General features: G+C 62.0%; 6 protein-coding genes across 17 annotated transcripts in view; 1 reads left to right on the forward strand and 5 right to left on the reverse strand.

Annotated features, from left to right (window-relative positions):
* The first annotated feature begins 1,160 nt into the window (after positions 1–1,160).
* On the forward strand, positions 1,161–2,907 carry PSMC3IP (PSMC3 interacting protein). Its single transcript, XM_064733556.1, has 8 exons — positions 1,161–1,287; positions 1,359–1,465; positions 1,531–1,620; positions 1,695–1,806; positions 1,905–2,050; positions 2,177–2,230; positions 2,318–2,377; positions 2,457–2,907. Exons 1-8 carry the CDS (start codon positions 1,257–1,259, stop codon positions 2,514–2,516), a joined length of 660 nt encoding a protein of 219 aa, XP_064589626.1. The 5' UTR covers positions 1,161–1,256; the 3' UTR covers positions 2,517–2,907.
* A 136-nt stretch (positions 2,908–3,043) lies between these two features.
* MLX (MAX dimerization protein MLX) lies at positions 3,044–7,208 on the reverse strand. 5 transcript variants are annotated; one of them, XM_064733554.1, is made up of 8 exons: positions 7,070–7,208; positions 6,118–6,154; positions 5,904–5,993; positions 5,422–5,528; positions 5,138–5,237; positions 4,791–4,890; positions 4,302–4,503; positions 3,044–4,201 (listed from the first exon to the last, which is right to left on the reverse strand). In XM_064733554.1, the coding sequence occupies exons 3-8, from the start codon at positions 5,983–5,985 to the stop codon at positions 4,145–4,147; spliced, it is 648 nt and encodes a 215-aa protein (XP_064589624.1). In that variant the 5' UTR covers positions 5,986–5,993; positions 6,118–6,154; positions 7,070–7,208; the 3' UTR covers positions 3,044–4,144. The 5 variants fall into 5 exon arrangements, with proteins under 5 accessions (XP_064589624.1, XP_064589623.1, XP_064589621.1 ...); XM_064733553.1 differs by lacking the exon at positions 7,070–7,208 and adding an exon at positions 7,010–7,058; XM_064733551.1 differs by lacking the exon at positions 7,070–7,208 and adding an exon at positions 6,460–7,000.
* On the reverse strand, positions 7,011–10,890 carry COASY (Coenzyme A synthase). Its single transcript, XM_064733549.1, has 9 exons — positions 10,287–10,890; positions 9,777–9,991; positions 9,526–9,657; positions 9,201–9,390; positions 8,799–8,863; positions 7,950–8,034; positions 7,772–7,869; positions 7,538–7,684; positions 7,011–7,266 (listed from the first exon to the last, which is right to left on the reverse strand). Exons 1-9 carry the CDS (start codon positions 10,888–10,890, stop codon positions 7,210–7,212), a joined length of 1,593 nt encoding a protein of 530 aa, XP_064589619.1. The 3' UTR covers positions 7,011–7,209.
* Positions 10,891–11,080: 190 nt separating this feature from the next.
* Positions 11,081–12,784, reverse strand: HSD17B1 (hydroxysteroid 17-beta dehydrogenase 1). Its single transcript, XM_064733800.1, has 6 exons — positions 12,629–12,784; positions 12,340–12,501; positions 11,900–12,079; positions 11,726–11,819; positions 11,442–11,625; positions 11,081–11,370 (listed from the first exon to the last, which is right to left on the reverse strand). The coding sequence occupies exons 1-6, from the start codon at positions 12,756–12,758 to the stop codon at positions 11,200–11,202; spliced, it is 921 nt and encodes a 306-aa protein (XP_064589870.1). The 5' UTR covers positions 12,759–12,784; the 3' UTR covers positions 11,081–11,199.
* Positions 12,785–13,223: 439 nt separating this feature from the next.
* Positions 13,224–17,119, reverse strand: NAGLU (N-acetyl-alpha-glucosaminidase). The gene is made up of 6 exons (XM_064733378.1): positions 16,287–17,119; positions 16,018–16,165; positions 15,785–15,931; positions 15,542–15,627; positions 15,156–15,412; positions 13,224–14,944 (listed from the first exon to the last, which is right to left on the reverse strand). Exons 1-6 carry the CDS (start codon positions 17,117–17,119, stop codon positions 13,728–13,730), a joined length of 2,688 nt encoding a protein of 895 aa, XP_064589448.1. The 3' UTR covers positions 13,224–13,727.
* A 696-nt stretch (positions 17,120–17,815) lies between these two features.
* Positions 17,816–21,686, reverse strand: part of ATP6V0A1 (ATPase H+ transporting V0 subunit a1) — a 31,302-nt gene continuing 27,431 nt past the window's right edge. For all 8 annotated transcript variants that reach the window (XM_064733862.1, XM_064733861.1, XM_064733858.1 and 5 more), the window contains one exon: positions 17,816–19,063. In XM_064733862.1, the coding sequence (XP_064589932.1) occupies positions 18,970–19,063 (94 nt within the window). In that variant the 3' untranslated portion in view covers positions 17,816–18,969. The remainder of the gene's footprint in view (positions 19,064–21,686) is intronic.

Raw genomic sequence — 21,686 nt, forward strand, 5'->3', positions numbered from 1 at the left:
CACTGATGTGTAACCAGGGGAACAGGACAGAGCCCCTCACACGTGGTGTCTGGGCCTCAATGCTGTTCTGTCTCAGACAGCTGTTCCCCAATCCTAATATGTGCACAAATCCAAGTCTTCTCTCCCAGCAATATCCAACTCCAGGTGGAACCAAGCCCCTTGCTCCACTGTGGATGTTGAGCAGCCACAATGTTTTCCTTGCACTGGCTGCTCCCTCGGCTCCGGCTCCTCGTGATGCTGTTTTGTAAGAGCTCAATGGCAATAAGACACCTGCTGTGACCGTCAGACCACCTGCAACAACATCCACGTGTAGCCCCTGCTCTTGTGTTGCTTCTCTGAACTAACAGCTTTGTTAACAGCCAACTAACACTTTGCTAGAAACCCCTGTGCTGCTCCCGTGCGTTCCCGTGGGCAGGGCCGAGGCTGCACGTTTTCCTGGAGGAAGGAGGAGGTGGAGCAGGGCTGCCAGGGCCGTGCTGTGTCCCTGGGCCCGTGCTGCCTCCAGCCGTGTGCAGGCAGAGCCCAGCAGCGGGAACCGCACAGGGACAGCAGCCCAGACCAGCAGCGACTGAAGAGGTCGTGCCTGTGAACAAACCAGCAGACTCCAGGGAGCGCCAGCCCCCTCTGCCCACCGAGTGCCCACCGAGTGCCCCCGTTACTTTTCCTAAGCCATACAGACCCGGTTCTGATCACGTTTGTGCGGCCAAGAACGTACCTCGTCAGGGACCCCGTTACCGGCTGCTGTCTGTCTGATTCTGCTTATCCCACTGCGTCCGCCGTGCCGGGGCTGAGGGTGGGGGCGGGAACGGGAGCTCGGGAACGGGTACGGGCTGAGTCCGGTGCGGAGGTGAGGGGGGCGAGGGAGCGCCGGTTCCGGCCGGGGAGTGCTGAGCCCTCCGCGGGCTGTGCGCGGGCCCCGTTCCCGCGGGGGCGCGCCGGTACCGGGCGGGGCACTTTCCGCATCACGGCGGTCCGCGGAGCACGTTCCCGTCGGGCCGGTACCGGGCGGGGCACGTTCCTCCGCCCATCTCGGGCCGTACCGGGCGGGCACGTTCCCCGCCCGGGCCCATACGGGGCGTTACCGGGCGGCGGGGCCCACGTTCCCCCGCCATCACCGACGGGCCCGGGTTGCATCCGGCGGCGGGGCACGTTCCCCCGCCCATCACGGCCTGCCCCGCGATTGGCGGGGAGCGGGCGGCGCGCCGGAAGTGCGTGCACGGCGCCAACCAGGAACGGAGCGGGGCTGCAGGCGCGCGATGAGCAAAGGGCGGGAGGCCGCGGCCGGCGGTGAGTGCGGGAGTGGCGGGGGAGCACCGGGAGGCCCCGGGAGGCCGCGGTGACCGGGGCTGGTCCCGCAGGAGGCGCCGCCGCCGTGCTGCTGCGGTACCTGCGGGAGCAGAACCGGCCGTACAGCGCCCAGGATGCCTTCGGGAACCTGCAGCGGGAGCACGGGCTGGGCAAGGCGGTGAGCGGGGCCGGGCCGGGCTGGGGCGGGGCGGGCCCGGGCCCGGCTGACGCCGCGTCCCGCAGGCCGTGGTGAAGGCGCTGGAGCAGCTGGCGCAGCAGGGCCGCGTTCGCGAGAAGGTCTACGGCAAGCAGAAGATTTACTTCGCCGATCAGGTGAGTGAGCCCCGGCCGCCGCCGCCGCCCGCCGGCCCCGGTGCCCCGCAGCCCTGACCCGCCGCTCCCCGCAGGAGCAGCTCCCGGCCGCCAGCGATGCGGAGCTCCGCGGGCTGGACGGGGAGATTGCGGCCCGCTCCGGGCAGCTGCAAGCGCTGCAGCAGAGCTGCCGGCACATGGAGGCGGGTGAGTGAGTGAGCCTGGCCGGGCAGCCCCGAGCCGCCCTGGCATCCCCAGCCGTGCCCCGGTGCCAGCCCGGGCCGTGATCGGTGCCACCTTCCCAGAGCTGAAGGACTTGAACAGCTCCATGACAACCCCTGAGATTGCCAAGGAGATCGAGGCGCTGAGGAAGGACTGTGCCAGTTACACGGAGAAACTGGAGAGGATTAAAACTGCTACCAACCATGTGACTCCGGAGGAGAAAGAGAAGGTGAACAGCAGCTGTGTCTGAACTGGGGTCAGTCTGGATCCAGGATCCAGCACTTCCCTTACCGGCACTGCTTGCCCGGGGCTGCTGAGAGCCCTGCAGGGCAGCTCTGACCCGCGGCTGTTGCAGGTGTGCCGGGAGCAGCAGCTGTACCGCCGGGAGTGGCGCCGGAGGAAGAGGATGGTATGGAGGAAGAGGATGGTACTGGCTGTGCAGTGAGGGCCCCGCTGGATCTGCTACCCACAGTCCTCACCTGCCCTGTATCCCCAGGCCACCGAGCTGCTGGATGCCATCCTGGAGGGCTATCCCAAGAGCAAGAAGCAATTCTTTGTAAGTACCGAGGCTGGGTTGTGCCCACGGCTGCCGAGCCAGACCCTGAGCCTGTTGTGATGTGCTCGGTGCTGTGCAGGAGGAGGTTGGGATAGAGACAGACGAGGACCACGGCGTGGAGCTGCCAGCGGCCACGTGAGGTGCTGGGGGAGCCTTTGTTCTGGGGAGAAGCTGCTGCAGAGCTGCCTCTGAAACTCGGCTGTTGGGTTGTTCTTTTTCTCTTTTTGCAGGACTGGGATTTGTCCAGTGTATTTATTTGGTTTTGTTTTAAAATGTTTTGCAGTTGGAAGGGTGGTGGGTAGCAGTAACTTAGGCACTGGCTCTCTCCTTGCAGTGGAATGTTGTTTTTTCCTGCCCCCAGTGTGGCTGGGGGGACACATGGGGCACTGGTGCTGTGTCCTGGTGTTCTGGTAAGGAGAAGCAGCGAGGGACTGTCTGGGCTCCAGAGCTCTGTGTGTGTTCCTGCTGCGTGCCTGAGTGGTGACATGACAATATGATGCATTAAACTCCAGGATTTTGGTTCAGCTGCACATCCCTGTGGTGTTTGTCTCTTCAGAAAGTGTCAGGGAAGGGTTTAGGCCCTGAGGAGTGGGGAGGGCAGGAGCCAGGAAACCAGAGCCACCAGCTCTAGGGCACAGCTCCAGTAACTCAGCATCAGAAAAATCATCAAAACATTCAGTGAAATTTATTTAATTACTTTTCACAATAGAAAAATACATCACTTTCACGTGTGAGGTCTGTAAAATTCCACGTCTTCTTCCCAAGGCAGGAGGCAGCACTCCCTCCTCAGTGCTGGAAAAACTGCCTGAAATAAACATTCCCTGGATGTGCCCCTGGGGCAGGAGCACAAACATGGTGATGGAGAACAAACCCTGCTGCTGGCAGCACCCTGGTCCCCTCACCCAGGCAGAGCTGAGACCCAAACTGGGCATGGGACAGGGTCAAACATGTCCCTGATAGCAGCTGCTTCTACAGCTGGCACAGGCAGCACTCTGGGACCATTTCAAAATTTACAGTAATAAAAATCCAATCGAGGCTGGTCATGTATGTGTGTGTATAAAAGTTCTAAGGAGGAGCAGCTGTGCTACAGCTGCAGATCTTTGCTGTGCAATACAGCCACAGTTTCTGAAAAGGAGAGGTGTCCCAGCACTTGCAGGAACTTCACTCTGTTCCTTCCCTGGGCTGCAGCATGCTTGGGGTTCATCAAGGCCCTAGCATGTGCTGCCAGGGCCACAGCTCCCAGCTCTTGATGGGCTCATCCTGCTGCCAGCAATGCCAGGCTCCTCCAAAATACAACAGCTGACTCAAAACAGCTGCCTCAGAGGGGCAGGGCACAGCCCAGAGGGCCAGGGAAAAGCAATTCCTGCTGCTATACCAGAAACCCATTGTTTTTACTATGCTTTTGTCACATTTGCCCACCTTGGGGACAGCAGGGCTGTCACAGGGGCTGAGGGCACAGAGTGGAGCTGCTCTGGGATCAGCTCTGCAAGGAGAGTCAGTGGCACAGGCAAGCCCATGGCACTGCCTGAGCCAGAGACTCTGCCCCCACCTTCCCCTCCCCTCCTGCCCAGTCCCTGTAAAGATTTGGTGGCACCGAGTGGAGCAGCAGTGTCTGCACAGCCACCGTTGGGCTTCAGAAGGAATACAATAAATAATTCAGAGAACCTTAAAAACAGCCACAAGGGAGAGGGCCCAGGGTGGTGCCTGGCACCCTGGCCTCTGGCAGCAGTGCCCCATCCCCACGGGCACAGCAGTGGCACGGGAGGCTCAGTAGAGCTGGCTCTTCACCTTGTGCAGGACCCCGATGACAATGTCCCGCAGCGTCTGTGGCAGAGAGAGGACATGGTTGGTCTGTGGAGGGACAGAGCCACCCCTGTGCCGCTGTCTGTCCCCTCAGCCATGGCACCAGCCCCTCTGCATTCACCTGGGGCTTGCAGTGCTCCTCAATCCAGCTGAAGACACACGCTGAGAGCTCCTGAAAACTCGTTACGGAGACCGAGGCGTTGAAGGACTGGAACAGGGAGTCCATGATGCCTTGGAAAACATTGAACTTCACCTCATCAGAGATCTGGTTCTTCCCCTCGTTCGGGTTGTTCTGATGAGCTTTCACAATCTGCTCATAGTTCCTGAAACAAGCACGGCACACCAAGGTCAGCAGTGAGACCTCCACAAGTGACTGAGCTGCCACTCCCAGCTCCTGCTCCCAGCTCTGAATTCCCACTCCAACTCCTGCTCCCAGCTCTGAATTCCCACATCCAACTCCTGCTCCCAGCTTTAAATTCCCACATCCAGCTCCTGCTCCTGGTTCCCAGTTCCAGGCCTGTCCCCAGATGCAGAACCACTGCAGGACCCCACAAGGATGTGAGGGAACAACAGGAAGTGGAGGGCATGACCCCAACAGCTCTTCCCTTACACTTTCATGATCTTCAAGGCCATCACATCTTTCCTGAGGGTAGAAACTTCCTCCTCCTGCTTTTTCTTCTCTTTGTGCAGGAACTGGATGTAGTCAATAGCTGAGCACAAAAACACAGAGTGGGGATTTGGGAGCACACATGGGACCCCCACAGGAGGTGCCTGAGCCAGGGCAGCACCATCAGCTCCCAGTGACCCAGTTCCCTTGGGGAGGTGAGTGCAGGTGAGGCTCCCCAGAGCCTCATCACTCCAGAATGTTCCAAGGTGCTGAACTTTGCCCTGCACACCTCCAGGGCGGAGCTTTGGGCGTTGACAGCACCTCCTTCCCTCCTGCCCTTGGGGACTCACTTTTCTGCAGCACAATGGCCTTGCTGAGCTTCTGCGAGCTGATGGAGAAATCCTGCTGCTCACAGGTGGGGACAATGGCCTGCAGGTCATTGTAGCCTTTCTGCAGGGAAGCAGAGCCATGGAGTGTGGTGGGCTCATCCATGCTGAGAGGCCAGGAGCACAGCACAGAGCCAGGGCAGCTCCCAGCACACACAGAGCAGGGATCTGGCAGCTCCAGCAGCAGAACAGCAATGCTTGGAGAGCAGAGCCCTGCAGCACTGCCTGCTGCCCCGTGCCTCGCTTACCTTGATGGCATCCCGGCGTTTCTGCTCGGCCTGGGTGTGTGCCCGGCGCCGCTGGTCCTTGTAGGTCTCCTTGGGGGACTCCTGGGCGCAGTCGCTGTCCTCGTCGTCTGTGGGGACAGAGCGGGGCTGGGCGTGGGACACAGCGGCACCACGAGGGGCTCAAGGGAGCATACAGCTGCAGCCAGGCCCAGCATAGCCCCCGCCCCACTCAACTACAGCAGGCTGGGCAGAAAAGCCTTCCAGAGAGCCCTGGCAACACTTTCTGACCCCTCAGAGAGCTTGGCAGGAGATAGATGCTGGAAGCTCCCTTGGGAAGGTGACAAAACCAGAGTGGAAACCACAGAGCCCTGACGCTGCTCCCACCACCTTCCTCATCAGGACAGGAATCCTGCCCAGCCACGCTCACCCCCTCGGTGCAGGGCAGACCTGAAGCCCGGCATGTGCCGGATTCCCCAGCGAGCAGAACCGCGAGCAAACCCCACCTGTGTTGGGGACAGAAGAGGCACTGGTGGAGCCGATGCTGTTGGCCCGGGACACTATGCTGCCTTTCCGCGCATTCTCCATGAAGAGCGCTGGAATTAAGATTGTCCCGGGGTCAGTGCCCCGCTCGGGGTGTGACCGGGCGCGGGGACATGAGGGCGTCCCCGGGCAGCCGCTGCCACCCACGGACGGGGCTGGCGCCGCCCGGGCACCTACCGGAGTCCAGGCCATTGTCGCCGTAGGCCGCGTCCACCTGCGCGGGGCCGGCGGGCGGAGGAGACACGTCAGCGGGGCTGGGGCGGCGATGCGGACCGCGCCCCGGAGCCCCCCGCCCTCAGGAGCTCGGTCAGCCCAAGCAGCACCCGCCACCCCCGAGCTGCGGCCCCGCCGGGGCCTTCACCACCGCCCCTCGCCCCGGCACCGACTCGTGCGCGCTCCCGCCTCCCGCGCCCCCGGCCCGGCGCTCACCCTGCCCGGCCGCCACGAGCCCCGTGCCGGCGCGCCGCCCTGCGCCCCCGCGGCACCCGGCGGCCCGGCCCGACCCGATCCCGGCCCCACCTTCCCCCACGAGTCCTCGGCGGCGGCGGCGCCCGGCGGCTCCGCCATCTTCCGCCCGCCCGGTCATGTGACCACCGGGGAGCGTGGCCGCCGCCAGGGGGCGCCCGTGACGTCATGGCCGTGACCCACCGGGAGTCCCACACCGGACACCGGGGGTGACCCAACCAGAGTGACCGACCGGGTACCGGGAGTGACCCATCGGGCACCGGGAGTGATCCACGGGGAACTGGGAGTGACACACCAGAAGTGACCCATACCGGGCACCGGGAGTTACCCACCGGGCACCGGGAGTGACCCACTGGGTATTGGGAATGACCCACTGGGTATTGGGAATGACCCACCGGGCACCGGGAGTGACCAACCGGGTACCGGGAGTGACACACCGAGCATCGGGAATGACCCATCGGGCATCGGGAGTGACCCACGGGGCACTGGGAGTCCTACACTGGGCACCAGGAGTGACCCACCGGGTACCGGGGGTCCCACACCGGGCGGGCCCGGGCCCATAACGGGAGCGGGGAGGGGACGGGACGGGCGCACGGACACGCACGGCAGGAGCAGCTTCTTTACTGTCACCCAGCGGGGCTCGGCCCTGCGGGGCTCCCCTCACCGGGGGCCGCAGGAGGCCCCGGACCCTCGGCGGAGCTGGACAGGGCCGGTGCTGTCGGTCCCGCGCTGCTCCGGCTCACGGTGGGCAGTGCTGGCTGGACACGGAGCCTCACGGAGCCTCACGGGGCCATCACGGGGCCGTCACGGGCTGGGCTCGGGGCTCAGGCGCTGCTGCAGCAGGTCCCAGGCCTTGTGCACCTGCACCAGAACCGGGCGGGCTCAGAGCCACAGCACAGTCCCGGCTCTTCCCTCCCGGCTGAATTCTTAATTCTCATCCCCAAATCCACCCGCTGTGGCAGCCTCGATGGTGAGCAGCACACCCAGGCATGGCCTGAGCACACACTGAGCGCCCTGCAGGTGCTGTCACATCCCCTGAGCACCCCCTGAGCACACACAGAGCCCTGCAGGTGCTGTCACATCCCCTGAGCACACACCCAGCCCTGCAGGTGCTGTGGCAGCCCCATCTCACCTGCTGGCGGGTGATCTCGGGCTCCCAGAGGCTGCACAGCACCACCTGGGACTGTTCCACCCTCTGCCTGTTGCTCATCTGGCTCTGCAGCCGGCGCCGAGCGGCCTCCTCGGTGAGCCCATCCCTGGCCACAATGCGCCTCACGGCCTGCCGGGGACACAGGGGACACTCAGCAGCCTGGCAGAGGCTGAGGAGCAGCTCCAGCAGCAAGTGAGGGGCCCTGGCGTTGCCCACCTCCTCCTCTGGGATGATGGCTGTCCACACCTCGTGCACCATGTCCTGCCAGCCGGCCTCCAGCAGCACGGCAGCGTCCAGCACACACACGGCTTTCCCTAGGAAAAAAGGCGAAAAAAGGCATTCCTCAGTGCCTGGGCTCACTGCCACCTTCCTGACGCTTCACTGCCCTCCTTACCTTGAGCATCAGCCTCCCTGACCTTCTCCATCACCATCTGGGCTATTCTGGGCCACACGATGTCCGTCAGCCTCTTCAGCTGCTCCTGGAAAGGAGCACAGCAGGATTTGAGATGCAGCCCCTGGTCCTCTGAACCCCTCTGCAGCCAGGCAGGAGAGTGGGGTGTAAGCACTCTGGGGACACCCAGGAAGGAGCCACTGAAGGAGGGGAGGTGGGTCCAGCCCATCACTGAGCACCAGGAAGGAGAGCTTTCACCTGGCCAGAGGCTCCCATTCCTGCTGCCAGGGTCAGCATGCTTTTTCCTATTATTTTCTGCCATTAGGGCCCTGCTAATAGCAGATATCTCTCTGTGAGAAGTTCTTTGCTCCACACCACAACAAGCTCCCAGTGCAGCAGGTCCCACAAAAGACATTCCATCCAGGGAACCTCTTGGTGTGTCTAACTTGGCTTGGGGAAGCAGTAGAGCAACAGGCTGAGCACTTGTAAGGGCCAGGTGCCACTGGGTACAAGGGGCAGAGACCCCTGGCTGTGTTTGTCAGGTCTGTTCCTCTGAGCTGATTAAGGAAAAGCACGGTATGGAGGAGATGGGGGTGGCAACAGGGACAGGGATGGGAACAGGGACAGGGATGGGGACAGGGAGGCAGCAGCAGCTGCAGGGCAAGAGCCATATATATCCAGCCCAGCTGCTGATTCATCTGCACAGATGCAATCTGTCCCACCCTGTCCCCATGCCAGAAAATACAACCAGGAAGGTGTCACCATCTCAAAGGGCTGGAAACTCAACCCCTCTGTCACAAGAGAACAGCCCACACTCGCAGCATTAAGTATTTATAATAAAGCTGCTTTTACCTGGTTTCCAAACACTTTGGCCCCAAGGACTTTCCTGTTAATGGTTCCATCTTTGTTCAGGATCTCTGCAAGGCAGAAGCACAACAGGTTTGGGAGGGACAACTCCCATCCCTGTGGCAAGCCTGGGTTGGGGAAAGGGCTTTGGCACAGGGCTCTCAACAGGTACAGGTAGAAACTCCTGACCTGGCAGCTCTTCACCTGATTCCTGAAAAGGACAGGGAAGAGCTTTTCCCAGGCAAACAAACAGCAGCCTGGTTCATCATTCCCCACCAGCAGCTGTGACATGGGACACACAACACTTGGGGAACCCATGGGGAGGGAGGGGGCACAGGCCAGGGCTGTCTGGGACACCAGGACACCCCTCCCTCCTCTTCCTCCTCCCTGCAGCCTCAGTGCCCCTACCTGCCCCAAAGGCTGCCACCACTGCCTCGTGGGCCGGGCCACCAGGGGCATAGACGGCGTGGCCCAGCTGGTCAGCGTCGATGACGAAGGCGCCCAGCTGCCCCAGCAGTTTGGCCATGGAGGTTTTCCCACTGCCAGTGCCCCCAGTCAGCCCAATCACGTAGGGGCGCAGCGGCAGGGCCGGGTCTCGCTGAGGGAAAGAGGAAAGCCGTGGCAGCAGATGGAGAGCTGGGCTTTGCTGGAGAAGGATCCTGGCCTGCCGAGCAGCAGGCAGCCTCTCCAAACTCTCTGAGACTCCCACCCTTCCTCCCGTGCCCTCCCTCACCCGTGGGGGCTGCAGCAGTGTCCCCAGCAGCCTCTGCCGCAGGCTGGAGGAGCTGATCTTCTCCTCCTCGTTCTGATTGTGCTCGGGGTCCTTCATCAATTGGATTTCATACAGAGCCAGCTCGGGGAGTCCCTGATGAGAGAAGGGAGCCCCAGCCATGAGAATGCAGCAGAGGGAAGGGGCAAATCAAGATCAAATTTGCCCTCAGGCAGGGTGAGAGGGTGGACAGGGATCTCCAGCGTGGGATTTACATTTTCAAGTCTCTTCTTGTTGACAGCCACCCCTCCCCGGTGGGTCTCCTCGCTGACCACCAGGCACTGCAGGTCGGGGTCTGTGACCGAGGGCCCGAAGGGGTCGGCCAGAGGCACGATGTCGTAGCACAGTGAGGGCTTCACATCCTCCAGGAACTCGCGCAGCTTCGCCGCCCGCAGCTCGTAGGGCTCGATCAGCTCTGGCAGCACCTTGTCTGCCGGGCGCCAGGAGGGCGGGGAAGCACAACAGTGACGGAAAAGCAAGACCGAGAGATGGGAGAAAAGAGAGACCAAGAGATGGGACTTTGAACGCTGCCTCCCCCTTCCCTTGCCCTCGCTGCCCCTGAACGCTTTGCCGGCTGTGGGCCCGACATGGTGACCCCACTGATGCTCTGCCCGGATGGCACTACCTCGGGTGGGTGACTCGAGCCCCCAGACCCCTGCCCTGCCCCGGGGAGCCCCGGGCTCAGCCCCGGTGCCCGCGCAGTGCCACGGCCGCCCCGGACTCACGGCGGAGCAGCTCTCCGTCCGCCACCCCGGCCAGGAGCCGCCGCCGGGCCAGGAGGCAGCAGGCGCTGAGCAGGAGCCGGTGGGCACCGTGCAGCCGGTCGAAGGTGCCGCCAACAGCCACGTCCAGGAACTCGGGGAGCGCCGCCTCGGGATCCTGCTCGGGGTCCCCGTCGGGGTCACCCGCGGTGTCCTCGCCCAGCAGCATCGCGGGCAGGCTGGGCGGGCAGCCGTACACGGCCGCGGCCAGGCGCTGCAGCCCGAGCTGCACCGGCTCCGGCGGCCCCGGCGCCTCGGCGGCGGCCGCCAGCAGCACGCGGGGCTGCCGCGCCAGGCGGCGGCCGGGCCCCAGCAGGACGCGCAGGTCCAGCCCCCGCCGCGTCGCCGCCGCCGTGTAGAGCGCGGCCAGAGCCCGCAGCAGCGCGGGGCCCGCGGGAGGAGCGGCGGGGCCGGCGGCGGGGCCGCCCAGCCGCAGCCCCGGCTGCAGGTGCACGTAGAGCGGCCCCGCCACCAGCCCCGCCGCCGCCGCCACCAGCCCCGCCGCCCGCCGCGGCAGCGCGGGCAGCGGCGCCGTCAGCACCAGCAGCCCCGAGGCGAAGGGCGGCATCGCCCCGCCGGAAGCGCCGCCGACCGGAACGGGGCCGGCAACGGCACCGGAACAGCTCCGCCTCCCGGGCAGCCCCGCCGCGGGCGGGAGCGCGCCCGGCTCCGCCTGCGAGGGGAGGAGACCGGCCCGGCCCGGCCCGGTGCAGCCCCGCGGGGCGGAACGAGCCCGGCGCTCCGCGGAGAGACGGGGATGGAACCGGAGCCGTGCGGCTGCAAAGGGCTTTATTGGGGACACGGCGGCACCGGGCACGCGAACGGGCCCGGGCTGGGGGTTCGCAGGGCAGCGGTTCCGGTGCTGGCGTGGCGCCGCTCAGGGCTGCTCCCCGCCGGTCTCGGTGCCGCCGAACACGAAGTCGTGCATGGCGCGGACGTACGCGGAGCCGTCGGGGCTGCTGAGCCGCAGGCGGCAGAGCGGGGCGAGGAGCTGGGTGCTGGCGCAGCGAAGGGGAGGGCAGGGGCTGCCGATGGCCTCCAGGAACAGCTGGCACCGCAGACGGGTCAGAGCCCTCCCTGGCACGGCCCCGCGGCCACCCCCGCCCCGCCGTGACTGACCGGCAGCACCTGCTCCACCTCCTGGGCCGTGTCGCGGAAGATGCTCTGGCAGTGCCCCAGGTACCGCCGGTACAGCCGCTGTGTCTCGGCATCCAAGCTCTGCATCTCGCTGCCCTCGGGGTCGGGGCGCTGCAGGTTGGCCATGAAGCTGGTGTGGACCGGCCCGCACTCCACCAGCGTCAGGCTGCGGGAGGGAGAGCTTGAGCTGCCACCGTACCCCCGCCCTGGCGTTCCCCCCATCCCGGTGGGCACGATCCGGCCCTCGCGGCATCACCGGCACTCACTGGATGTTGAAGGGGCGCAGGATGATGGCCAGGCTCTCACACAGCCCCTCCAATGCAAACTTGCTGGCGCAGTACACAGCATTGAAGGGCAGCCCTGGGGCAGAGCCACAGCCTGAGCACCAGAGCTGCTCCCCACAGGGAGCTCCGTGTGCCGCGGGGTGCGGGGGGTCCCACCTTGCAGCCCCCCGATGCTGCTGGAGACAACGATCCGCCCGGCCCTGCGGCTCTTCATGGCAGGCAGGAAGGCCTGGATGGTGCGGACAGCCCCGAAGACGTTCACATCGAAGAGAGTTCTCATGGCCTGCTCGGAGCAGGTCTCCAGCGGTCCCATCAGTCCCACCCCTGCATTGCACACTGCCAGGCACGCTGCAGTCAGCCACTGACTGGAGCCCCACACACCACCAAGAAGGCAGAAATAGGGGGGCTTTCCCTGCTGATGATCCCTTGGTACCCCCAAATCCATCTACTGCACCTCTGCCCCGCTAAACACATCCCAGCCCTAGGACTGCCTGCACCTCCCATAATTTGGCTTCTCCTCCTGGTGCCCTGGGGAGGGTTGTGACCCCGCAGAGATCCCCTCAGCACCCTGGGGACACTGGGGACACCAGCCATACCCAGCACATCCAGCTGCCGTCCCTGCACGTGCTGTGCAGCAGCTGCCAGCGAGCAGGGGTCAGTGACATCGAGCTGCAGCAGCTCCAGCGTGTCGGGGCAGGAGCCCCCCAGGCGCTCCAGCAGCCGCTCCCCCTTGGCCAGGTCACGCATGGTGGCATAAACTGGGGAGAGAATGGCTGAGGGCAGCAGTGCTGCATCCCAGCACCCACCCCAGGCTCTGCCTCTCCTTGGTGAGCCCACCTGGCGCTGACAGACCCCGGGGCAGTGCTGACCCCCTTCCCCCTTTACCTTGGAAGCGGCGAGCGGCGTCGGCTGCCAGGCGTGCAGCCAGCCCCAGGCCGATGCCCGAGGAGCAGCCCGTGATCAGCACCGTGGTTCTCTCCATGCCTGGCAGCGCTGCCCAACGGGGCCACCCCATTTAAGAGGGCTGGGAAAGGGGTCCCCCCGCCCCACGCCACATTGTTGTGTCTGCTGCCTTATCTCAATCCCCTCCACCCCCCTCCCTGCGCATGCCTGGGGCTCCCTGTGCCTTGATCCTGTGCAGGTGCTGTGATAAAGATTCCACTGAGCCAGGACCTCCCTGCTGGAGGAGGCTCTGGGGCACGAGGGGAGCTGCAGCCCCAGCTGTACTTTGCTGTGCCAGGCATCCCAGCTGCCAGGACACGTCTGGCAGGGTGTTGTTCCTGCTGGGCAGGCTCAGGGCTGAGCTGCTCCTCTGCCCCCGTGTTCCACACAGTCCTGAGCTAGCAAAGGAGCTGGACACACATGGGAGAAAAGAGTCTGTATTTGCTCCGTCCATAGCTGGGCTCTGCCCGAGCCCCAGCTGTGGAAAAGGCCTCAAAAACTCCGTCCTGAGGACATCCAGCAACACTGCAGGCAACAATGCTGCAAAGTCTTTTATGATACAAAAGGCACCAAATGTGGGCAGGGCCATGCAGTGCCACATCCCCACAGGCACTGGGGTCCAATACTGCTCTGTCCTCCCCCCCACTGCCACCTCCCTGTCACCTTCTCACCCATCACTGCCCCTGCTAGCCAGCCAAGGCCCCACAGCAGGGACACGTTTGTCCTGTCCCTCTGCAGTGTCCCGCCAAGCTTCCAGCCCAGGTTTCCTGGGAACAGGCTCAGGGCAGCTGGGCAGAGCTGAGAACAGAGCATGGTGCGGGATGGGACCCTGGGGCACAGCCGGCTCCCACCCATCTGCCAGCCCCTTGTCCACGTGCCAGCCCCTCTTGGGGCACATCCTGCCCATCCAGGCTGGCTGGGCCACCAGGGCCACCGTGCCCCTCGTCCAGGACACAGCTATCAGGCCAGGAGCCCAGATGGGGGAGGGTGCAGGGGCTCTGTCCACCCTCTCTGGGGGAGGCTCCGGAGGCAGAACCCAGAGTCAGGCAGGCCCAGCTGAGCTGCGCCGCAGGGCGCTGGGGTAGTATTTGAGGAACAGCTTCCTGGAGATCTCCATGGTGTCCCCAGCTGGCACAGCTGGGTAACGCTTCTTGTTGTAGATGAAGCCTCTCTCCACTTGGAAGACAGCCTGGTTGAACTGCTCCTGGTGGAAGGGGCGGCCCGAGTTGAGGCTCTCCACCAGCACAGACACGAAGAGGCTCCAGCGCACAGCGTAGTAGTCCAGCACCAGCCCCCCCAGCTGCTTGTTGGCATAATCCAGGATGTTCCCGCTGGGCCCCCAGAGCGTCACCTGGTTGCGGGCATTGAGCTCGTACTGCTCAGCCTCCCGGGCGCTGGTGGCCACGGCACGGGCGCTCTCCAGCCAGCGGCCCAGCAGGAAGAGGCTGTGGCTGCACAGGAGGCTGTCCAGCTCGGGCAGCAGGTCGTACACCAGCACGCCGCCGGCCGTCAGCAGCTCAGGCAGCGCGTGGCTCTGGAAGGCCTGGCGGATGCTCAGGTAGTAATCGCTGACCAGCTGCTGCGCTGCCTGCCGGGTCACGTCCACCAGGTCGTAGAGGAAGGCGGGGCTGGAGCCCAGCTCGGCGCCGGCGCTCAGCAGCAGCCGCCAGGCCTCGTAGACGTCGCTGGCGTTGTACCAGAGCGCGGTGTCCATGCGCAGCGAGGGCCGGCGCACCAGCGGGCTGCGGTTGTGGTTGACGCAGACGCCGGTGCAGTTGTAGACGCTGCGCAGGAGCAGGCGCCAGGCGCCGGCTGCAGCGGCGTTCGGGGCTCCATAGCGGCGCTCGGCGTAGCGCGTCACCCAGCTGGGCAGGTCCAGCGGCTCCTGCCGCCAGCCCAGCTCGTTCATCAGCTCGTACACCATGTCGTTCTGCTCGATGCCCTCGGGAACCAGCCCCGTGCCCACCATGGTGGAGTTGGGGAAGCGCCGAGCGGCGAAGGGGCCGTGGTTGATGGCCTCCACCGTGCCAAAGAGGCCGTGGTTGCCCCCGAAGTTGTGCAGCATGCACCAGATGAAGGGCTGCCCGTAGAAGGACTCTGTCCACTGGTAGACGGGCTTGGACTCAGCAAAGAGGTCGAGAACAATCATCCTGCCAAGGGGCACTCCGTGCAGCAGGGCCCGCACCTGTGCTGGCTGCCAGAAGTCGGGCTGGTGCTGGAAGAGCCAGCCCTGCATCAGCCACAGCGCCTTGGGGTCAGCTGGGGACAGAAGAGCACTGAGTGAGACCCTCTCCAGGCAGGGCCCACAGGTGTCTCATGAGGCCCTGGGGCCACCAACTACCCCTCAAGGGGCTTTTGGGGATCTGGCACCAATGGGTTCTGCGCTTACATGGGGCCCACAGCCTCCTGCCCCAGCCCTGCTATCCCACCTGGAGCCCTGTGGCCAGGCCAGCACCACACAGGGACCCACCTCCTGTCATTGACCTGAAAACAGCATTGCTGACTCTGGAGAGATAGGCAGGGTCGGAAGACAGGGGGGTCATCTCGTTGAAGGTGTCTGCGCTATAGACGTGGTCTGTGCCAAACTCCTTGATCAGCTCCTTCAGGAAGAGCGTCCCGATCACCTGGAACATGGGGTCCTCTGGGTCCAGCAGGTAGGTGCACGAGTAGGCGCAGTCAAAGTGGCTCCAGTGCCCCAGGCGAGTGGCATTCACACGGGGGAAGACCCTGCAGGAGAGGGCAGAGATGGGGATCAGGAGCAGAACAGGACAGGACCACCGTGCCCGTGTGGAGACTGGGGAAGCTGCAGAGGGAGGTGCTGCTGGAGCTGAGCCCCCGGGGCAGGGCTGCACCTACCGGAGGATGCCCTGCGGCACATGGCCCGCGAAGGCCGGCAGCACCGTGGTCATGCCCAGCGAGCGCATCCGCTCCACGATGCGGTACTGGGAGAGAGAAGGAGAGAGGGAGCAGAGGGAGAGAAGCCCCCAGGTTCCCACCAGGGCACCCCGGGCGCTGCTGCAGCTCGGGGGGGATCGGGGGGCTCCCCTTGGCCGGGAGGACCGGGGGGTGACAGGGGTTTGCCCCGGGCGGCCCCGGTACCTGCAGGTAGAGCTGTTTGAAGTGCCAGGCGGGAGGCAGCGGCCCGGCCCAGCGGCGGAGGTTGCCCATCCTGTTCCAGGCCAGGAACGCGGGGCCCGTGAAGTATTTGTCGATCTCCGACTGGTTCAGCCCCAGGTTACGGTAAACCTGCACCGGTAACCGGGGGTCAGCCGGTCCCACGGCTCCCCACCGCCATCCTCCCCGTCCTCACCGCCTCTCGGCCCGGTGCTCACCCGCTGCCAGACCGCCTCCTGCCCCGCGAACGCCGGTGCCAGGTTGATGCCGCTCAGCGCCATCCAGTCGATCTCCCGCTCCCATCGCGCCCAGTCCCACCAGGCGAACGAGTAGCTCTGGGTGCACACGTTCTGGTAGTAGCGGTACCTGCGGGAGCGGCGGAGGCTGCGCCCGGGCCCCCCGCGCCCCCCGGGCCCCCCGTTACATAACAGCGCCTTGTCCCGCGCTAACGAGGCGTGAGCGCCGCCCGGCCCCGCGTCCCCGTTACCTGCCGGGGGCGGCGGCGCGGATCTCGGCCCGCAGCCGCGGCAGCGGCTCCGGCAGGCGGAGCTGCGCCCCGGACCACGACAGGTGGCAGCCGCAGAAGTCCCGCAGGTAGCGATAGAGACCGGCGGCCGCCGCCACGCCGCTGGAGCCCTCGACGGCGACGGCCACTCCGGTACCGGGAGGCGACCACAGCCGGTAGATGTCGGGCCCGCCAGCCGCCAGCGCCGGGTCCACCGAGAGCGACACGGCGGCGGCCCGAGGGCCGAGCAGGCGCCGCGCCAGCGCCCGCACCGCCTCCTCCTGCCGCGGGTCCCCCGCTCGCCCCGCCGTGGCCGCCAGCAGCAGCAGGAACGGCAGCGCCGCCCAGCCCCGGTCCGGTCCCCGCCCGCCGTTCGCGTCTCCCCGCGCGCCCGCCTCTCCGTACGCGCTCGCCCCCTCCGGCCCCGCCTCTCCCGGTACGGCCCCGCCCATCCCGGTACGGTCCCGCCCGCCCCCGGCCCCGCCCATCCCGGTACGGCCCCGCCCATCCATCAGCCCGGGGCTCCGGGACCCGCTCCGGCCGGCCGGGGGCGCTGCGAGACCGGGCAGCGTCCCGGCAGCCCAGCAGGACCCACCCGGAGCGTCCCGGTCTCGGCCGCCCAGGCGAACCCCGCCGGGGAACAGGGCCGGGCTGCCCGGGTCTCTCCCAGCCGCAGCGGGAATCCGCAGACGCTGCCAGGACGGAACCCGGAGGAAGGACGGGAATTCGGGGCTCCCCGAGCCCCCCCAGTGCAGCCCACGGCGGGCCGGGGTGTGCTGCCAGCTCCAGGGCTGCGCCTGTGAGCCCAGAGCCATGGGAACGGGCAGAAATGCTGTGATTGCACGGGAGAATGGTGAAAGGGACAGAGAACATTCCCCGGCCCGCCAGGACCTCCAGCTGCAGGAAAAGCATCCCCCGGACCCGCGGGAAGGGAAGGCTGGGCCCGCAGCTCAGTGCGGCTTCTCCTCCTCCCGGAGAGATCGGGAGATGGGAAACGCACCGACATGAGCAACAGCAAGGCCAAAACCCTGCAGAACCCTCCCTTCCGCTGCTCCTGCACATGGGGAAATAAATAAAATACCCTGTCCGGCAGGAAGGGGCTGAGTAAACACGGCCCTGGAGGGCGAGCGGGGAAAGCAGGAGCAGGGCACAGCCCCGGGCATGCAGAGTGTGTTACCCCACTGCCCATCGAATGGTTAAACAAAAAAAAACTTGTTTAACTTTTTTGGGTCTATCAGGGAGGGCAGGAGGCCCTGGGATAAAAAGCCCCGGGATAAATGGCCTCAGCTCGGCCTTTGCTCAGGATGTCACTCTTGATAAGCACAGAGGCAGCCCAGGGTCAGGCTGGTCCTGCTGTCCAAAGCAGCCCTGCCCACCCCGTGGTTCTGGTCAGGGAGGGGACAGGATCCTGGACAGAAATGCCTGCAGTCCCAGCTGTCCCCAGCAGCTCTGGGTGGGTCAGGGATGAGGGGCTGCCCCTGAGGCCCCTCAGCAGAAAACAGGCCACAGTGTTTGTTGTGGAGTTGATTTAATTTATACAGCGACTGTCAGCAATGTGTTTCATCCAGGCAGCAGAACACAGCAGGACTCCTGTCAAAGCTTTGATTTGACCCTTCAGCCTTCAGACTCCTCTGTGAACGCCCAGCACATCCTCCATGCCCAGGGCATGCCCAGATGCAGCACAAGGGTCCCTGTGCCCCACTGCACAGTCTGGCAGCACACATAACCTTCTCACCTAATTTTAAGCAGCCTGGCACCTTGAGACATTTCCTCCTTGATTCCAGATTAATGAGTCTTGTTATTGTTCTAATCTGTTCTTACACAAATACCCAGCTCCACTGTGAGAATGGAACACGACAGTCACACACAGCACTGACACACCCACTGCTGCTACAGCTACATCGAGTTGAGGAGTGCAAGGAAATTCTGACAGCTCAGACAGGAAAGAAAGCAGCAGCTAATGCAGGGACACAGCACAGAGAGCCCCCTGCCATGGAGCTGTTCTGGCAAGATGGGGCCACTGCTCCCCCTCAAAGGGCTCCCCAGGGAGTGCACAGGACAATGTGAGTCACTGTACATCCACCTGAGCAAAGGCTGCCTCCAGCCATGCCAAGCACACACAGGCACAACCTGATGTGCCTCGAGGGCTTTGGGTTTCAAACCAGAAAGCCCAAGAAATGTCCCTGCCAGTGGCCAGTGACAGTCTGCACCAGGGCTCATCCTGCCCCAGGCCAGTCAGGCAGCTGAGCCCCAGTGCATGAGGGCTCCTCACCACTGCCTCCAGCAATGAGAGGGGATCAGCCTCACTCTTTGCTCCTTGGACCTTTTTTCCATGTGCTCTTTTGTCCCCTCTGCACAGCTGCCATTTCTTTTCTGCCCTGATCAGCTGCCAAGGAAAGCACAACACAGGGAGCACACGACTGCACACCAAACAGACACCTCATGCACTTGGTACCTTTGGGAGTAAACTGAAAGAACCAAAAGTTTCTGTGATCCAGTGTTGTTACCCCAGAACGTCAAAGCTTTTGGCTTTGGGATGCCATGGTAACGCTCAGGGGTGCTGCACAATAAATTATTGTCACTACACACACACAGGGAGGGGACAGCCACACCTTGGTGTTGGGGTCTCACACACACAACATTTAACACTGCTGGAGTGGGGGCCTCAGTCATCAAACCTCCCCTCACGGATGATGTCAAAGGAGAAAGGGAGAAACTTGAACCCAGTGCCAGTGTAGAACTTGTTCTGGAATTCAATCCTGCAAGAGACAGAACAGTGATTACTCATTACAAAGTCAGCTCTCAATAGGAACAATTAGGAGTAGGGAGTAATAATCCTACTCCATTAAAAGTAGGATTACTGACTAAAAAAGCTTTAAGGAGAAAAAGAGGTACTATAACATAATGTATCTTTTGGCACAACCCCCCATCTTTGTGTGGAACTTCAATCTCACCCTCAGGGACAGAAAATGGCAAGAGGAGCAGAAGGCTGGCCTTGACCACGGTGCCCCAGGAAGCACAGGGAGCAGACACAGCATTTTCTACAGCAGCTGCTGAAGTTCCCTTTTTCATCAGCACAAGCTCAGCCATGTGACACTGAGCTCAGCCTCCCCCCAGGCATTTCTGTTGATTCCCTGCAGCACATTTGCACTGGGACGTGCCCAGCCGAGCATTAGCTCAGCCCCATTTGCTGCTGCCCCTAATGAACTCCAGCAAAAAAAAAAAAAAAGAATTATTCCAGAGAACTGCCCAATAATCAGTGACAGCCAAATAGGGAAAACTAATCCCCTGATTCCCAGCAAAAACAAGCCCAGGCTTCACAGACATTTTCCACTGCACAAAGTCCCTGCAGGCAGCAAGTGACAGCAAACTGGGCAGCCTTTAACATAGTTCAGGAGAAAGGTTTTTTCAGCAGAAAAAAAGACAAACTGGAATTATTATTCCCCAAATGGAGAATCATGGCAAACTGGAATTATTTTTTCCCAAATGGGGAATCATGGCAAACTCCAGGGCTGCTGGATTCAGCTAGCAAAAAGTGATTTCCCCACAGAGCCCAGGAGGGAAATGCTCAGGAAAACCAGCTTCAGCCTGTATCTTCTGCTGCCTCCCAGGCCAAGGGATCCCCAGGATGAGCAGGATTTTCCATGTGGGAGGAAGGGCTCTGTGCCAACATGCTCCAGTTTTTCAGGAACCCTGATAATCTCCATAAGTATCCTGTGACTAAGTGACTGTTCTGTAAGCAAAGGGAAATGAGAGGCAGAGGGTTGAGATCTGTGAGTCACCCAAGCTCACTGAGACTGACTTGTTAACCCTGATGATTCACAATTCCAGCTGGCCTTGGTATCCAAACCCTCTCTTTGGACATTCCATTACAACTGGAGGCCTGACACTGGGAGAGAGGCTGCTCTAAGGTTAGAAAACTAGCCAGAAAAATGTATTTAAATAATCAGTGTGGATGGTCAGTGGGGTTTTCTGTGTCTCCAGAACACCCAAACCCCAGCAGGAAGCTCTGCTGTTGCTGTCACTGCCTGCTATGTGTCCCAGTTTACTGCTGAGCCCTCTGTGTGCCCAAGTTCTGCAGAGCATTTACAGACACTGGCATTGTCAGCAAACAGCCCAGGAGAGCCTCTCTGCAGCTTTTGCATTAATAATGTCAGTGTTTGTCAGGCTGTCATTCTTTCCAACCACACAGAGTCAGAGTAACAACACTGGCAAACCAGGCAGCCCCAGTCCTGTCATGGACATATTTTATGAAAAATCCTTCTATTAGGATTTTTTCTCCTGAGAAGCTGAGAAACCTCAGAGGAAAAGAAAAACAATGATTATCTGCTGCTGTGGAATGGAACAGGTGAATCTTTGATTGGTCTCGTGTGGTTGTTTTTAATTAATGGCCAATCACAGTCTGGCTGTCTCAGACTCTCTGGTCAGTCACAAGATTTTATTATCATTCCATTCCTTTCCTTGCTAGCCTTCTAATAAAATATTTTTATTCTGTTCTTTTAGTATAGTTTTAGTATATAATTTTCTTTTAATATAATATATATCATAAAATAATAAATCAGCCTTCTGAAACATGGAGTCAAGATTCTCATCTCTTCCCTCATTCTGGGATGCCTTGAACACCACCACAGTCCCATAAGTAGGAAACAAAAGTCTCCTAAAAAGACAAAAGCAGGATAAAAAAAAGGCAACTGTAACTCAGTACAACTGCAAATTCCCACTCTGTGTTTGTGTTCCTGAAGGTATCAGAGTCTGGGGTCAGGTGTAAACCAGGCACACCTCAAGGGTGGCACACCTGAGAGACAGAACCCACTGGGGTTGAAGTTAGTGGCATTAAAAAAAAAATCTGTGTGTGTGCCAGTGAAATGGCAAACAGGCAAACCCAGGGGCAGCAGCAGTGAGAGCACAGATCACTCTGCCTGTGCAGGGCAGTGGCAGAGACTGCTGCAGTTACTCCTTCCCAAAAAGAGCAGAGGCACCACATCTGTGCCTGGGATATTCCATCCTGCAGGTGAGTCCTGGCTCAGGGCATTTACAAAAGAAAATCAAATCCTGGCAGGTGGGTGAGCAGCTGGACTCCATCACTGGACTGAGAGTGGGATGCAGCTCCAACACACCCACACCTCTCAGGAACAGCACCCTGAATAGTTACAAACCTTTTCTTTTGGGCACAGTCTGTTCTGGCTCACTTTAGAAGAGGTGAGTAGCTTAAAAAGGGAGAAACTGCTTTAATCTGAATGTTCATGTTGAACTACATCACTGAAAGGCAATAAATGGAAAGGCTGAGTATTTCAGAAGGGTGATGTGTTTCAGAAGGGTGATGTGTTTCAGAACAGTTACAGCAAAAGAAGCTGACAGCATGACAGCTGAGACATGTACAGA

Source organism: Zonotrichia leucophrys, chromosome 27 (genome assembly GCF_028769735.1).
Source record: "Zonotrichia leucophrys gambelii isolate GWCS_2022_RI chromosome 27, RI_Zleu_2.0, whole genome shotgun sequence".
Lineage (NCBI taxonomy): Eukaryota > Metazoa > Chordata > Aves > Passeriformes > Passerellidae > Zonotrichia > Zonotrichia leucophrys.

Coding starts and splice junctions, on each gene's coding strand:
- PSMC3IP (XM_064733556.1), top strand. CDS start 1,257: ATGAGCAAAGGGCGGGAGGCCGCGGCCGGCG. Junction 1,621..1,694: donor AGATTTACTTCGCCGATCAG/GTGAGTGAGCCC, acceptor CGCTCCCCGCAG/GAGCAGCTCCCGGCCGCCAG. Junction 2,051..2,176: donor CTCCGGAGGAGAAAGAGAAG/GTGAACAGCAGC, acceptor CGGCTGTTGCAG/GTGTGCCGGGAGCAGCAGCT.
- MLX (XM_064733550.1), bottom strand. CDS start 6,507: ATGGCGGAGCCGCCGGGCGCCGCCGCCGCCGAGGACTCGTGGGGGAAG. Junction 5,238..5,421: donor AACGCCGGGATGCCATCAAG/GTAAGCGAGGCA, acceptor GCTTCCCTGCAG/AAAGGCTACAATGACCTGCA. Junction 4,202..4,301: donor AGGAGCACTGCAAGCCCCAG/GTGAATGCAGAG, acceptor TCTCTGCCACAG/ACGCTGCGGGACATTGTCAT.
- COASY (XM_064733549.1), bottom strand. CDS start 10,890: ATGCCGCCCTTCGCCTCGGGGCTGCTGGTGCTGACGGCGCCGCTGCCC. Junction 9,391..9,525: donor CACTGCTGCAGCCCCCACGG/GTGAGGGAGGGC, acceptor TCTTTCCCTCAG/CGAGACCCGGCCCTGCCGCT. Junction 7,870..7,949: donor CAGGGAGGCTGATGCTCAAG/GTAAGGAGGGCA, acceptor CTTTTTTCCTAG/GGAAAGCCGTGTGTGTGCTG.
- HSD17B1 (XM_064733800.1), bottom strand. CDS start 12,758: ATGGGGTGGCCCCGTTGGGCAGCGCTGCCAGGCATGGAGAGAACCACG. Junction 12,502..12,628: donor CGCCGCTCGCCGCTTCCAAG/GTAAAGGGGGAA, acceptor TTCTCTCCCCAG/TTTATGCCACCATGCGTGAC. Junction 11,626..11,725: donor CTGCGCCCCTTCAACATCCA/GTGAGTGCCGGT, acceptor TCCCTCCCGCAG/CCTGACGCTGGTGGAGTGCG.
- NAGLU (XM_064733378.1), bottom strand. CDS start 17,119: ATGGCTCTGGGCTCACAGGCGCAGCCCTGGAGCTGGCAGCACACCCCG. Junction 15,628..15,784: donor TCAAACAGCTCTACCTGCAG/GTACCGGGGCCG, acceptor TCTCTCTCCCAG/TACCGCATCGTGGAGCGGAT. Junction 14,945..15,155: donor TTTCAGGTCAATGACAGGAG/GTGGGTCCCTGT, acceptor TTCTGTCCCCAG/CTGACCCCAAGGCGCTGTGG.